The sequence below is a fragment of the Abramis brama genome (assembly GCF_963993115.1).
Source record: "Abramis brama genome assembly, chromosome: 9".
Classification (NCBI taxonomy): domain Eukaryota; kingdom Metazoa; phylum Chordata; class Actinopteri; order Cypriniformes; family Leuciscidae; genus Abramis; species Abramis brama.
In genome coordinates, this window is record NC_139971.1 from 5,009,410 (window position 1) to 5,024,725 (window position 15,316).

The window sequence follows — 15,316 nt, forward strand, 5'->3', positions numbered from 1 at the left end:
ATGAATTTTCCTGAATCTTACCAAGCTACTAAAACCTGGTCATAATATAGCCTACCTGTTGTTCATTTTATTGTTATTTATTTGAAACATGTTTTTTCTGCGATGTGCTATACAAATGAACATATTGAATTAAATTGGATATTATGGTTAAATGATAACAATGATTAATCATTAATATTGGTTAAATGATTACAATGTTAAGTCATCAACGCTTTGTTTTGTCAACACACACACATATGTTCACACACTAACAAATAGGGCGTAGAAGCACAGATCAAAGTCTCCATCATAAATATGTTCAGTTACCAGCATTGTACGGGATCTTTTCGTGGGATTCAGGGTCTGGACTTGGCTTACTTTACACTGCACAGCAAAAACACAAACCAACAGTTCTTAGACCTATAAGGAGAGACATAATCTTGTGGCAGTGAACACATAGACAGGAAGATATAATGAATTTCTGGAGGAAAATTAAGAGGTCAGACTGGGTCTTCCCCACTGCTTTACTCTCTCTTTATGGTTTCTTTGCCAACTGCAGACCGGCAGAGCCTTTCCTTACACCTTACTTAGTGGGACCCAAAAACATCTCAGAGGAAGTGGTGAGGATTGATTTGTTTACATTTTTATATTGGCTTAGAGATTGTTTAAGGGCTCAGACATATAGCAACAATCGACGGTAAAGTAGGGGCCAGTGTTGTGTTAATATGAAGAAATCCTCCGCATTGATTTATCACAGTCGTTTCACTTTCAAATTATGCACTGCATTGTGCTATAGGGTTGAGGGTCAGTAAACTTAACAGAAAAGGTACTGGTCATTTTCTACCAGGACATTCTCATGGATTTTTTACAGTGAACAATGAGAAACAAACACACACAGCACAATTTCCAATTTTTCTGAGCATTTAGGATTGCAAACACTCCCAGTACAATAGAAATGATAAAGGATGACTGTCTAGTATTGATTGGATTTTGTATAAGATTGATGTATAGGAGCTCTTAAAAACAGATTTCCTTGCACAAACCATTTTCAGATAACATATGGTATAATAATCGCAATAATCATCTATTTAAAATATCAGCAGCTCAAAATTAAGCTAAAACTGTTCATAATATGATTAACTGCTTATGACTATGTCTTAATCATGCACGTGCATGCCTTATCAGTTTTATCTTAATAATGTATGTTAAGCAATTTACTCAAATGACCAAAAAACTGTCTTCTTTCCTCTCATCTAGGTAACAAACTACTTGTTTCCTATCTGGACGTACTCATATCTGGCAGTGCTCTGCCCAGTCTTCCTACTGACAGATTTGCTTAGATACAAACCTTTAATTGTAGTTCAAGGACTTTTTCTTGTCATAAATTATATAATTCTGTGTTTTGCTAACAGCTTGCCCGCTCTGACCTACCTACAGTTCAACTTTGCAATGGTCACCTCCACCGAAGTGGCCTATTTTTCATATATCTACAGCGTCATACCTCCTGAACACTACCAACGAGCCACGGGTTTCGTTCGCAGCGCCATGCTGACCGGCTATACCTTCGGAGCCACGTTAGGCCAGCTGTTAATATCATTAGCTGGCACAAGCTACTTCCATATAAACACTATTACTCTGGGTCTAATGGCAGTGGCTTTCTGTGTTTCTTTGTTCCTGCCAATGCCTCAAAGTGGAATGTTTTTTAAGAAGAAGGTGGATGTGTCTACGGAGACACTGAACGAGGTTGGAGGAACGGATATAGAAAAGGAGGCTAGAGGAAGATGCTGTGCTTGGGGAAACATTATTAAAACTTCCGGAAAACAAATGTGGGAGAGTCTGAAAGAAACCTACTCCTCCAGAAGTCTGGTGCAGTGGTCCCTCTGGTGGGCTCTGGCCACAGCTGGATATGGACAGGTCTTCAACTACGTCCAGCTGATGTGGGACCACATTGAGCCCTCCAGCACCGCCTCTGTGTATAATGGGGGAGTGGAGGCCGTCTGCACACTTGTAGGTGAGGCATTTTGTGGAATCAGACTCTGAACTCAAAGATTGTATTTACCATTAAACACTATCAAATGTTATAAAGCCATTATCTTTAAAGGGAATACAATCAGAATATGCCAAGCCCAGAGGTTCCCAAACTTAAAGTTAATATTTCAATAATGTAGTGACACATTTGCATGGTCATGGTTCTCTGATGCTGATCAATCAAATAAGATATAAAATATCTTACCACTTTTGTAGTAGGCTACGTATTTATATATAGGGCTGCACAGATCATTATTATTATATTGTTTTAACTCTAATTTTAAAATTATGTTATAAATACAGTTGTAATCGAAATTATTATTCCCCCATTGAAAATCAGGTTTATTGGCAAACTTTACAGACTTTTAGCTGTTTGCAATGAACAAATCAAACAAAAGTAGGCCTAATTGAAATAGCACAACACAACAAATGTTTCAAGAAGTTTACAAAAATTCAATTGAAAATGCAACTTTTAGTGACTCCTGCAGTCTGACAATTATTCATATAAACATTTGTTGTGTTGAGCTATTTCAATTACTTTTGTTTGATTTGTTCATTGCAAACAGCTGAAAGTTTGTATATTTTGCCAATAAACCTGATTTGCAATGGGGGAATAATAATTTCAATTACAACTGTGAATTACCATGCTCCTGAATATTTGATAATTATCTACCTAATAATTATTTTACTTTACACTGCAAATTACAATACTAATATTTATGTAGGCTATTAAAATATCTGCTTTCAAACATTCAAATCTTCACATTTTTAGTTTGGCAGAATACTGGTGAAATGCTGTAAACTTCGATCCACAAAAAAATTGGAAACTGTGCAAAGTGTAAATAAAGTGAACCTAGTACACAAAACACTGTAAAGTGCACACGTGTAACATACTGCTGCTCTTCACTCTGAAACACGCAGCACAACAGATATATGCTTATTTAATTAAAGGTAGGGTATAGGCAATTTCAGAGAGGCTAGCAATAGCAAGCTAGCTTTGAAAGCATGAGATCCCACCCTCCCTTCAGAGTTTCTCCAAAGCCACGCCTCCTCCAAACCACATGATCTCTCACAGCAGAGTCTGCAAAGCATCACGAGGGACGGCGTTAAATTACCTCATGTCTCAAAGCACATAACATTACAATAATAATGAACATAAACAACTTACAGAGCGCTGACTTGCACCACCTGACTGCTGCAGATTCATTTCAGCATTGATAGTGTTGACATAGAAATGCATAAATCCGAGTCTGAGGACGTGAACGGCTCCGGGTAGAACGTCACGGGTTGTCATCTCGGAATTACGGCGCATAATTGCATTCGGACCAAACGCATTAATTGGACAAACATTTTTTGGTCCTGAGACTTCCACAGAAGATATATGTGGATTGTTTAATATTTAGACCACTTCGATTTTTGATTGCTATCAGGATGTGACTAGAGTTTCAACCAGTATAACAAAAAGTGTTTATTAAAAACATTGCCTACACCCTAACTTTAAATCACAGCCTTTGATTTGATAATTGCACATGCTATTAAAATATTCGTTTTATGTCAATTTATTCTGCAGCTACATTTATATATATATATTAATTTTTACATTAGATAGAAATATTAGCTTTTCATCCACTCATGAACCCCCTGCAGTTCTCTCATATGTGTGAACCCCTATTGGGAAACCATGCATGGCAAACCAAACCAATCCTGATTTATCCGCAAACCATACGTCGAATCATCATGCGTTGAGCAGAAGCCTTCTAACGCGTAATTGTTATGCAGATTGCATAGGAATTCAGCAGCCCAGTTTGTGTGGGGAAGATAATTTAAGCAATTACAACAGTAGGGGTTTAGTCACTTTAATTGCAGCAGAAAAGAATGTCTCCCAGTTTTGATGTCTTGACAAGAACATTCAAACAAAGGCAACAGAAATTTGTACTGAGCACCATACAGAATAAAAATGAGTCTAAATGCATTTCTCCGATTTAATTGTCGTCTTCTGTTGTGCCTCTTCTTTGTTCCCAGATTTGGCATTATTGTGAGTGATGTTGTGACTGTTGCTTTCAGGTGCAGCCGCAGCGTTCTCTGTGGGTTACATCCGAGTCCAGTGGGGTGTGTGGGGCGAGCTCTCTCTGGGGGGTTTCTCTGCCATCGGGGCGGGCTGTGTCTTTCTCATGGGCTTCACTAACAATATCTGGCTGTGTTACGCAGGCTACGCCGTCTTCAAAGCGTCATACATGTTCCTCATCACAATCACAATGTGAGTTAGTCATTACACAATAAGTGTATATATATATTATGTATGTTTTAATTATATTATATATTTTAATGTTTAATTTATATTTATATAACAATACAGGCCAAAAGTTTGGAAACATCACTATTTTTAATGTTATGAAAGAAGTTTCTTCTGCTCATCAAGCCTGCATTTATTTGATCAAAAATACAGAAAGAAATGTAATATTGTGATATATTATTACAATTTAAAATAATTGGTTTTCAATTTATTATACTTTAAACTATCATTTATTTCTGATGCAAAGCTGAATTTTCAGGATCATTACTCAAGTCTATCTGCTGCTTAATATTTTTTCATAACCTGTGATACTTTTTTAGGATACTTTGATGAATAAAAAGTAAAAAAAATTAAAATAAAAATAAATAAAAAGAAGCAATTTTTTTAAAAATAGAAATCTTTTGTAACAACAATATACACTACTGGTCAGTAATTTGGGGTCAGTAATTTTTTTTCTGTCTTTTTTTTAAAATAAATCAATACTTTTATTCAGCAAGGATGTGTTAAATTGATAAAAAGTGATAGTAAAGAAGATTTATATTATTAGAAAATATTTTTATTTTATTTTGAATAAATGCAGTTCTTTTTAACCTTTTATTCATCAAATATATTAGGCAGCAGAACTGTTTCCAACACTCATAATAAATCAGAATAGTAGAATGATTTCTAAAGGATCATATGATAGACTGGATGTCACATGTGACACTGAAGACTGGAGTAATGATCCTGAAAATTCAGCTTTGCGTCACAGGAATAAATTATTTTTTAAAGTAGGCTATAGAATAGAAAACTATTATTTTAAGTTGTAATAATATTACTGTTTTTTTCTGTATTTTTGATCAAATAAACGCAGCCTTGATAAGCATTAGAGACTTCTTTCAAAAATATAAAAAAATCTTAATGTTTCCAAACTTTTGGCCTGTACTGTATATAAAATTTAACTAATTAAAAAAAATATATAATATATAATTAAAACACACGTCTTGACAACATGTTTTTACATTATACTTTAACTCATCAAAATAAGTTAAGCCAGTTACTATACTATAAGTCAGTTTAATATAATTTGTTATAAGTTGAAATTGCTTATACAGCCAAGTTGATTATAATAAAAAAATAAAAATTTAAGGCAGCAACTGAACTAAAGTTGGTTTGTTTTCTCCTTGACTAACTTGTACGTCCTTCTCTTTTCCCCCTTTTTGCTGGAAGGTTTCAGATCGCACTTAACCTCTCTATGGAATGTTATGCTTTAACTTTTGGCATTAACACTTTTGTTGCTCTTACACTTCAAACTATACTTACTGCTATTGTGGTGGACAATTCAGCCCTGGGACTGGACATTACAACACAGGTAAGCTCTCACTACATGGAACTTTTAGTGAAATTCAACCCTGTAAAGCCTAACATAAGAAATAATAGTCAGATTTGTTTCCCCCTTGAAAACAAACAGTTTATTGAACCTGTAGACATTATAAAAAAAATAAAACCCTGATGTTTCATATTTGATACTCACATTTTAACATGATTTTTCTAAAAAAAAAAAAAAAAAAACATTTTTTTAAAAGTATAAAATATCAATCAGACGACAGAAGGCATGTAGTAGATTGTGTGCAACAGGTTTTTCAGCACAGCTGATCATTCAGAGGCCTTAGAAAATATTGTATAAAATATGAAAACAGTAGGATTTATAGGGTTAACATTAACAAAAAATCATGAGAGTAAAAGAATAACCATGCATGGTTTGAAATGAATGTTTGGATAAACCTGCATTTTGGCCCTTCTTTTACAGTTTCTTGTATATGGAGGTTACTACAGCACCATCTCTGTGCTCTTCCTCATGCAAGGCTTGTACACAGTGTGTAAGCATTACTGTAAATCTGCAGCAGAAACAAACACAAGCCGGCCGCCTTCTGCCATTCTGGAGGAGAAATCTAAGGATCTTGATCCACAGACAACACAAAATGAACATTCAGCACTATAACTTCACACACAAAAAGAAGGCAAAAAATATAAATAAATAAAAAATCACAAAAACACTGTTTTTTTTTGTTGGTTTTTTTGCTTTTCTTTTAATGTTGTTATTATCCTGGAGAGGATATTGTGTATTGTATAATATGTATAATTATTTATTCAACCAGTATATTTGCATAGACTGTTCTGTCATTTCCTGTTTATAATTTGAAAAAACAAAAAAGTGATTACAGTTTGCGCTCAGCAAATATTAACCAAACTCAAGTAAAATAAGCTTGTTTAGACGACTTTCATGCTAAAAATTAAAAAAAGGCGTTTCAAACATTAGAAATAGCTTTAGAAATCAAAAGTTTATATATCATAGTTAAACCAGTAAACAACAGAAGATCAGCGCTCACAACAGTAACATGGAACGTCATTTCTGTAATATAACACCGGAAGTTTTTGAAACACGTCGTTGGGAATAGCGGACGTGACGTTAACCATTTGTAAACTGGGAATTGCAGTCGAATAACCTTTTTTTGCAAGAACATATTGCAATTATTCACATTTATCCATATTGCTAGAGTGGTTAAGTTTTATTTGACTAAGCAATGCTCATTACAATTATGTTTTCATAACCCCCCAAAAAACGAACTATACAATATGTCATTATAGTTCGAGATAAATCTAATCAAATAAATTATATAAAATATATTTTAAATAAATAAAAAAGGCGAGAAAATAATGATACAATAATTACATACAAATTATTTTTCCGCAATAAATATAATTAAATTAATTATTTTACATATAAAGTGAGCCTAACAATAAAAAGATGATGTGATGACTGATGCCTCTATTCCATAACTATCTGAGGGCTTTATTTAAAAAAATAAAGGGGTTCCTTCAGGCAAAAGCACTACCGAGTGAAGCGCGCGTCCAGCTGCACAAAACTACACTTCCCAGAATTCAACAGCTCAGAGTTGCGTAACTTTCGGAACGTCTTCCAGGAGAAACTCTGCGGCCCAGGCGACTTGGCAGAAACATCAAACACCTCGATTCTGAATGACACAAAATCCGACGCAGTTGTATATAGTCGTCCGTAACGAGGAAACCGTCGACCGCAGACGCTCGGAGGTTGGCTGTGAAAGAGATTCAGGGTGGATTTGAGAACGCAAGATCGCGAGGGCCTATCAAATATGTCCTCTTCCTCGCAGGCATCTTCCAGGCGGCAATGGTGCTACCTTTGCGACCTGCCAAAGATGCCCTGGGCCATGATTTGGGACTTCAGCGAGGCCGTGTGCAGAGGCTGTGTGAACTACGAGGGCGCGGACAGAATCGAGTTGCTCATCGACACGGCGCGGCAGCTCAAGCGAACACACGTGATGCAGGACGGCAGATCTCCGGGTCCGCAGCCCGCCGGTAAACACGGTCCCGCTGGTAAGGAGGGTCCAATGGAGGCCGGTAGACCGCCCTCCGAGCGATATGAGCGGGGAAGGGGAGAGTATGGGTCCGGCAGGCTGCCCAACGGGCTGCCTAGATTGGAGGATGGTGGTCCGCCTGAGGTTAGTAGGCAGAGTCCTACTGCCAGGAGGACTTTGGTGGGGGCTGTGCCACCCAGTTTAATGGCGCAGGGGCTTGTCGGAGCCCCTCACGGTCTGCTGACCGCCATGCCTGGTCTGAATGCCCGAGCCGGTGGCGCCCCCTTGACCATTTCTGCTCCCATGTTGAACGAGATCAGTAAAAGACAGGCTCTGGGCATGGGGATGAACGTGGGTGTGGCGTCTTTCATGAGCCCTGAGTTTGAAAGGGAGATCAAGGAGAAGCAGAGGAACGCCGAAGCCCTCGCCGAGCTCTCCGAAAGCGTGAGGAACCGCACGGACGAATGGCCGGGACGCCCCAAACACATGCGCGACGCCCTGCACACCCTCTCTAGCTGCACCCCGTTCAATGTCCGCTTTAAGAAGGACCACGGCCTGGTGGGTAGGGTGTTCGCGTTCGACGCCAAGCTGATGGTCGAGTTTGAGCTGAAGGTTTTCGTCGAGTACCCGTGCGGGTCCGGTAACGTGTTCTCCAGCGTGTTGGCGCTAGTCAAGCAGATGTTCCACGACTCTCAGAAAGACACTGGCAAGGTCATTAACTCGGGCTACAAGTACGTGGAGTATGAGAAAAGGCACGGCACCGGCGACTGGCGTCTCCTGTCAGAGCTCTTCAGCGACGCGGTGCGAGCGTTCAAAGACGCGCCGGCCCCGGACGCCCTCCCGCAGTCGTACCTGGACGCCAGCTGCTCCATGTTGCCCACCGCGCTCTGCCACATCAGCCGTCCCACGCAGCCGAGAGTACGCCGACGCAAAGCCTCGCCCGAGCCGGAAGCCACCGAGAGGATGACCTCAGAGGAAATCCGCCAGCACTGGTCCCTCGTGTACCCTGGCATCCCCGGCCACATGCCCGCTACATCGCTAGCCAGCGCAGGACAGCCTCCAGAGACCCACAGTAGCGACCCTTCGCCCATCACTGCTCTCATGAGTGTGGCCGACAACGTTGGCACTGCCGTCCCGAAAGATGCTCCGGGCGGCAGCGGAAGCCACTCCGCGAACGCGGTCCGGCAGAACAGCACCAGTCCTTCGCCCGCCGGCGGTCAGCGGCGGCTAGCGTCACGCAACGGGGAACCGTCGGCTGGCAGTAGCTCAGGAGGGCCGACCACGACCGTCACCGTCCCCCTCGCGGACCAGAGCGCCGTTATGGGAGCTGAAGGCTCAGGAGGAGCCGGAGGAGGAGGAGCCCCTCTCTGCTGTACCATCTGCCACGAGCGCCTGGAGGACACACACTTCGTCCAGTGTCCATCGGTGCCCGGGCACAAGTTCTGCTTCCCTTGCACCCGAGACTTCATCCGCAGACAGGGCTCGGGGAGCGAGGTGTACTGCCCCAGCGGGGAGAAGTGCCCCCTCGTGGGCTCCAACGTGCCCTGGGCCTTCATGCAAGGCGAGATCTCCACCATCCTGGCAGGAGACGTGAAGGTGAAGAAGGAAAGAGACCCATAACGGCCAGAAGCAGGTCAGATAACGTGCATAATAATGTTACTAAACATTGTCAAAAGTGACAGTTAAAACATTTCGGTAACACTTTACAATAAGGTTCCTTTATTAAACATTAGTAAATGTATTAACTAACATGAACTAACAATGAGCAATACATTTACTACTGTTTTTGTTCAACTTTGTTAATGTTAGTTAATACAAATAAAGCTGTTCATTGTTTGTTCATGTTAGTTCACAGTGCATTAACTAATGTTAACAAGATTTTAATAAAGTATTAGTAAATGTTGAAATTAACATTAACAAAGATGAACAAATGCTGTATAAGTGCAGTTCATTATTAGTTAATGTTAACTAATGTAGTTAACTAATGAACCTTATTGTAAAGTGTTACCAGCATTTCTAATGTTGCAAAAGATTTCTATTTCAGTGTAAACTTTCTATTCATCAAAGAATCCTGAAAAAAGGTTTCCACAAAAATATTAAGCTGTTTTGATAATAATAATAATAACTGTGTCTTGAGCAGCAAATCAGCATATTAGAATGAAGGATCATGTGACATCCAGCTTTGCATCACAGGAATAAATTACATTTTACACTATATTTGACAGTAATATTAGTGTTTTTCCTGTATTTTTGATTTCACCATCCCCAAACTTCTGAGTGCATGTGTATATCATCTACAATATAAACAATGTGAAATGTATACGTTAACATGTATATATGAATGCCTCCCCAACAGAAGCAAAGCTCACTCTGAGGGAGCTGCGATCCTGAGCCCTGAAGATGGCGGCTGTGATCGAGTGGCCCACAGCTCTGGAGAGACGACTGCCGGTGTGCAGATCCTCTTCCTCCGTCTACCCCTCTTGCCCTCCTCCGTTTCCTTCCCTTCACCGTCTCTCTTTCGGCCGAGGCCGAGGAGAACACAGCCATTTTGCCCATGTATTAAACCCTCCAGCACTTATTTCAGACTCTTAGATTTATCGGCCCCTGTCAATTCAAGAACTTCCAGTCCAGGTCCACGTATACCGTGTGGTATTTACTACGAGAAGAAACACATTTCACAGATATCCAGTGGGGTGAACAGTGATTTCCCAGAATGTGCTACAAACCACCTGACAGATGCAGATTGTACAGCGGGAAGCGACTTCCTTCACAATCACAGAACTGCACCGACTTCAGGCCCACTCTTGCGTTCGCTGTTGTATATGCTGCAGAAAACTGTTCAATAGTCCAGGAATATTACTAAGTGCTAAAAGCCCTTCCTTCAGATCGCTTCTTGATACGTATAATAAATGTATAATAGATATCTTTATGTTTTTTACTCCGTGTAGATTGTTACCAGAATTATCCCTTTCGATGGTTATAGATGTGCAATCTCTAGATTTGATACTATGTTGCTTTATGTACCACTAAGTCTTTGAATGAATAGAAAACCAAAGATAGACATGCTGAATATTGTCGTATCATATGATGCTATAACATATTTTTGTGGCTTTCGTCAGATTACACGGACGGATATGGGGAATGTTTTACATTGGGAACTTCTATTGAACCCTTTATGGGTAGACACACGATAGATTTTTATTACGAGTAAGCAGATCGCTATATTTTCTATTGTAACCCATTGGCTTTTAAACCCTTGGAGGCGATGACTAGTTTAATAATTAGGACAACAGAGCCACTGTTTTTGTTTTTTTTTTCTGTTTTTTTATATAAGTACGTGTTTTTTCTTTTCGTTTTTACATGTAAAAGACATACTTTATGACAATTGTGTTAATGTAAGTGATGAAAGATTTGGAAGAGCTGGCGTATATTAGACAGGTAGTCCAATAAACGGTGACAAACCCAAACATATTTTGGACTCTTTTTAGGCCCGTGTTGGTTCGGTTCTACATATTGTTTTGACAAATCTTCAGTCTTGTTTTTTGACATTTGAAAAATATATGACGAAATATATAAATGCACAAAGTACTGTTCTGTAAGACCTCTGTTTAATCGGCTTTTATGTTACAGCTTAAATTGTATTTAAATTAAAAGATTGACTTTTCACAAACTCTCAGAGACTGTTGTTTTTTTGTTTTGTTTTTTAGTGATGCAAGTTTTGGCAGAAGTCTGCAGATAATGCTAAGCGCTGACCCTGAAATTTGGTTGGAGATTACAGTGTTTATGCTATTCAACATACACAATTTTTTTAAATGGGTGGTGCACTTCAATATAGTTCATAGTTGTTTTTAAACATCTGAATATGTCTTGCAGTGAGATTATAGCTAAATGGTTTTTGTCATGAACATTGTTTAGCTTGAGCTTCTTTATTCTAGACTGAAAGTGAGCTGATTTAACCCTTCAAATGACTTCCACTGATGTAACCCAATGTTGTCAGGTTTTTCGGTAATCATTTTTTTTTTTTTTTTACTTAAATTACAGTTTTAGGTTAGCTGGCAAATCATTTTTTACAGCATAGTAAACTTGGGAAACTCCACAGCATGGTGTGGAAACGGTGTGACCCAGTAAAAGGTGGACTTTGAATCGATCGCTATGAAAGTGTGATTGTGTGGGTTGTTTTTATACTGGAGATTCAGAAACTGTTCAAGGTTGGAACATGTGTTCATTCTTACAGTCTGCTTATCTGCGGTGTTTGTGTGGGGAAAGGACATGATTATAAACATCACAGATCTATTTACAGTATTTACGGACATACATGATGTTTTAGTTGGCTGCTAAACCAGGTTACTTTGAATGTTATCAAACCTCTGGCCCACTGAAATATACAGGTAATTGTCAATTGTCTAAAGTGTGAACAACATTGTTCTTACTTGAAATAAATGCTTATGTTTGACCATATTAAATATAAAAAAAAATAATGGTTAAATAATGGCTAATTAAAACGTAAAATATAAAAATAAAACTATAATAGGATCTCAATGATTCTAAATGAACACTGAAAGTCTCGAGGTTTTGTCATGGTCCCTCTTTGCTGTAATGTTTCCCTCTGTCCAGCAGATGGAGGTGTTCTCCCAAACACACTGCGACAGAACGAGAACGATCGGGTTGTTTAGTAAACACTTGATTCAGTTGATAAGCGGTGGAATGAAATGTGAAACAAAAAGTAGCCTATTTAGTGTCCAGTAAGTGACATTACACCTCATGGGACTGGACACTGTTTATAAAGTCTGTATAAACTAGGATTTATAAAAAATAAAAAAATAAAAAATAAACACAATAAGGACATTGGTTTAAGTTTTAAAACAATAACATTTCTAACTTGTTCATGCATTTTGCAACGTGTAAAACCTAAAATAACGTTCTGTGTAATTCTACAGATATACTTTTCTATAGAACAGAATCGAATAGAATATGCAGCCTCAGCAAAATGATTGGCAAACCATTGTCCTTACAAAAAAATAATAAGTAGCCTACTATAGGATCATTTTATGACGCATCAGTTTTATTATAGAACGCATAGGTACGTATGTATACTCATAGTTTACTAGTCAAATACTTGTAGCACATTTTTTTTAGTTTATGAAAGTACTTTGAAACTACTGGTTTAGTAATTTTATACTGCAACATAACTTAACATCATTATAGCTTACTAAACACGCGCACACACACACACACACACACACACACACACACACACACACACACACACATATATATATATATATATATATATATATATATATATATGCACTTTAAGTACTTTGTTCCTATTTAGGAAGGGCCTATTCATTTTTACACTTTAAATATACCTTAAACTGTACTTTAATTTGAAGTAAATTCCTATGTATCACGTAATTTTCACATAAAATTCACATACTCAGAATTAGGAATATATCTGTTTTCTTTATAAATCAATATTTTCAAACAATGTAGGCTAAGTTTATCAGACAGCATGTACATCAAAAGAGTAAACAACTACACATCCACTTAGAATAATTACTTTTAAGTACATCTCGATCAAAACAATGTGTAGGGCCTGTATAGGCCAAATATACGTAGACGTTTCTGTCAGTATAAGTCAAGTATACTGTATTTTTAAGTAGCCTAGGCTATATTTCGGAGTAGTATAGGCTGCAAACAAAAGTAGACTGAACATATACTTATTTTTAGTTTAAAAGAAGTAATAGCACACTTGAATAAACTTTTTGTGAGGGTGGTCAATGGATTCTTTGATTTCAGAAAAAAACGAATGTTCAGTCTTCTAGAAAATGTCACAAAATGTCAAGTTACTAATCCTAACAACAAAAGCAATGATAAAACAGTGTAAATATAGCTGGAAAACAGTGAAAAATTTACCTCATTAATTATTCAAGGCCCAGTGCATAATGGGAACACCAAAGTCAGAAAAGTTGAGTAATTTTAGTTCATTTTATAACGTTGATATTTACGCTTTCATTTCTACACGCTTTAATTGAGTACTAATATAGAATTTACTTTTTTTATTCTTGCCTGAACTAACTTTTTCATGTAAATTACACTGTTTTTTTCTGTAGTATTTACTTCACCACAAAATAATTTTTATATATTAGCTTACATATAGGCCTATAATTTACGATAAATACATATATGAATATTGTTCTTGAAGGATTTTGTTGTGTTTTTTTCTAATATATTTTAGGGTGAAAGCTTCCTGTCTGAAGTCTGCTTGTCATCTGAAGGCTTCCATGTGAATGTCTTCGTATTTTCAACCAGTTAGACTATCATTAATGACTCACTGCCGTTTGGCTCCTCAAAAGCCTTAAGACACGTTTCTAATATTCTGCTTCCTCCATTAGCGTCACCCATTAAGACTATTGTTATCCAATTATAGAGGTGTTAATGAACGATGCGCCGCTGCATTGCATGAGAAGCGCAGAGACAGCAGGAGGATGTTCAGATGTGTGTTCGCCAATACACCATCTCAAGCGTGCCTAGATCAGCCTGCAAGTTCTTTACAAGGTGTTTATTATTCCTGATCATGTGCATCCACAGGTAGGCTAAACATTTGCTGAAATTTCTCTGTCGAAAGTCCCGTCTGATTTGATACAAGCGATCATGAAATTAAGAGCTACTGGCCAATCAAGAAAGAGATGCTGTGATTAATTCTAGTTATAGCTAATAACTCTTTTAGATGGACTGTTGTGGGAACATCTCATACATTGCATTTTGGGGGTCAGGTCTCTCCTAATCCTGTCGACCCCCCGCCAATTGATCAATTACATCTCCATTCATTAGCCATTAGGAAATGCATTGACATTGTGATGTTCCTGTCTGCGCCTAACAACAGATGTGTATTCACATACACAGTCGCATCTTCACGGGTCATTTCAAGCCAGGAAAAGTTCACAGATGTTCACATTGAAAATTTATGGAAAGACTTCAAAATTCCAATCTGCTTTTGTCCAGGAAAATGAAGGCTAAACTCGCAAACAAAAGCGATTTGCTTGAAACAAAAATAATTAGCATATAGGCTATGTAAAAATAGAGGCTATTAAAAAGAATATAATGCCAATAAGATCAAATGAACAAAGATACATTAGTAATTAAAACGAAAATATTCAGAAAATGTAGTTTTGGTCGCATTATGCTACAAATAGGCCTACTGCATTTTCTGAATATTTTCGTTTATCTTTATCTTCGTTTATTTAAATGTATCTTTGTTCATTTGATGTTCATTTTGTTTAGATTACTAAAATGTTCTTCACACTAATAAAACGGCTGGTTTAAGAACTGTTCACTGAAAGGGTCTTTGAACCAAAAAATGCATTTCTGTTTTTAAGAGTGTATTTTCGAATTTCATTCTGTAGCGCCTTTAGCCTACAATCAAATCAGTGTATTTTGATTCTCTTGTATTTTGCTTTTTAGTTCTACACTAAACGAAACGTGCATGTCCTCGGGTTTGAGAAAAGACGGCATGAGATCATCTTTTTAAATCTGGAGAATTAATCATCGTCCTTCGCTTATACTGTGACCGACGTGAAAGTGATAGCCGAGGGGATTTAACAACTTCTAAAATTGGCACCTCAGAATACTGATGTGGAAC

The 15,316-nt window shown here is 38.0% G+C and overlaps 2 protein-coding genes across 2 annotated transcripts; both read left to right on the forward strand.

Annotated features, from left to right (window-relative positions):
• Positions 1–452: 452 nt before the first annotated feature.
• slc19a3b (solute carrier family 19 member 3b) lies at positions 453–6,877 on the forward strand (the record flags this gene model as incomplete). The annotated part of the gene is made up of 5 exons (XM_084124847.1): positions 453–599; positions 1,237–1,990; positions 4,072–4,264; positions 5,510–5,651; positions 6,090–6,877. The coding sequence occupies 5 exons, from the start codon at positions 453–455 to the stop codon at positions 6,279–6,281; spliced, it is 1,428 nt and encodes a 475-aa protein (XP_083980973.1). The 3' UTR covers positions 6,282–6,877.
• A 336-nt stretch (positions 6,878–7,213) lies between these two features.
• Positions 7,214–12,152, forward strand: irf2bp1 (interferon regulatory factor 2 binding protein 1). Its single transcript, XM_084124846.1, has 2 exons — positions 7,214–9,307; positions 10,031–12,152. The coding sequence occupies exon 1, from the start codon at positions 7,453–7,455 to the stop codon at positions 9,292–9,294; it is 1,842 nt and encodes a 613-aa protein (XP_083980972.1). The 5' UTR covers positions 7,214–7,452; the 3' UTR covers positions 9,295–9,307; positions 10,031–12,152.
• The last annotated feature ends 3,164 nt before the right edge of the window (positions 12,153–15,316 follow it).

Excerpts from the sequence above, each read along its gene's own strand:
- irf2bp1 (XM_084124846.1), top strand. The coding sequence starts at position 7,453 with ATGTCCTCTTCCTCGCAGGCATCTTCCAGGCGGCAATGGTGCTACCTT.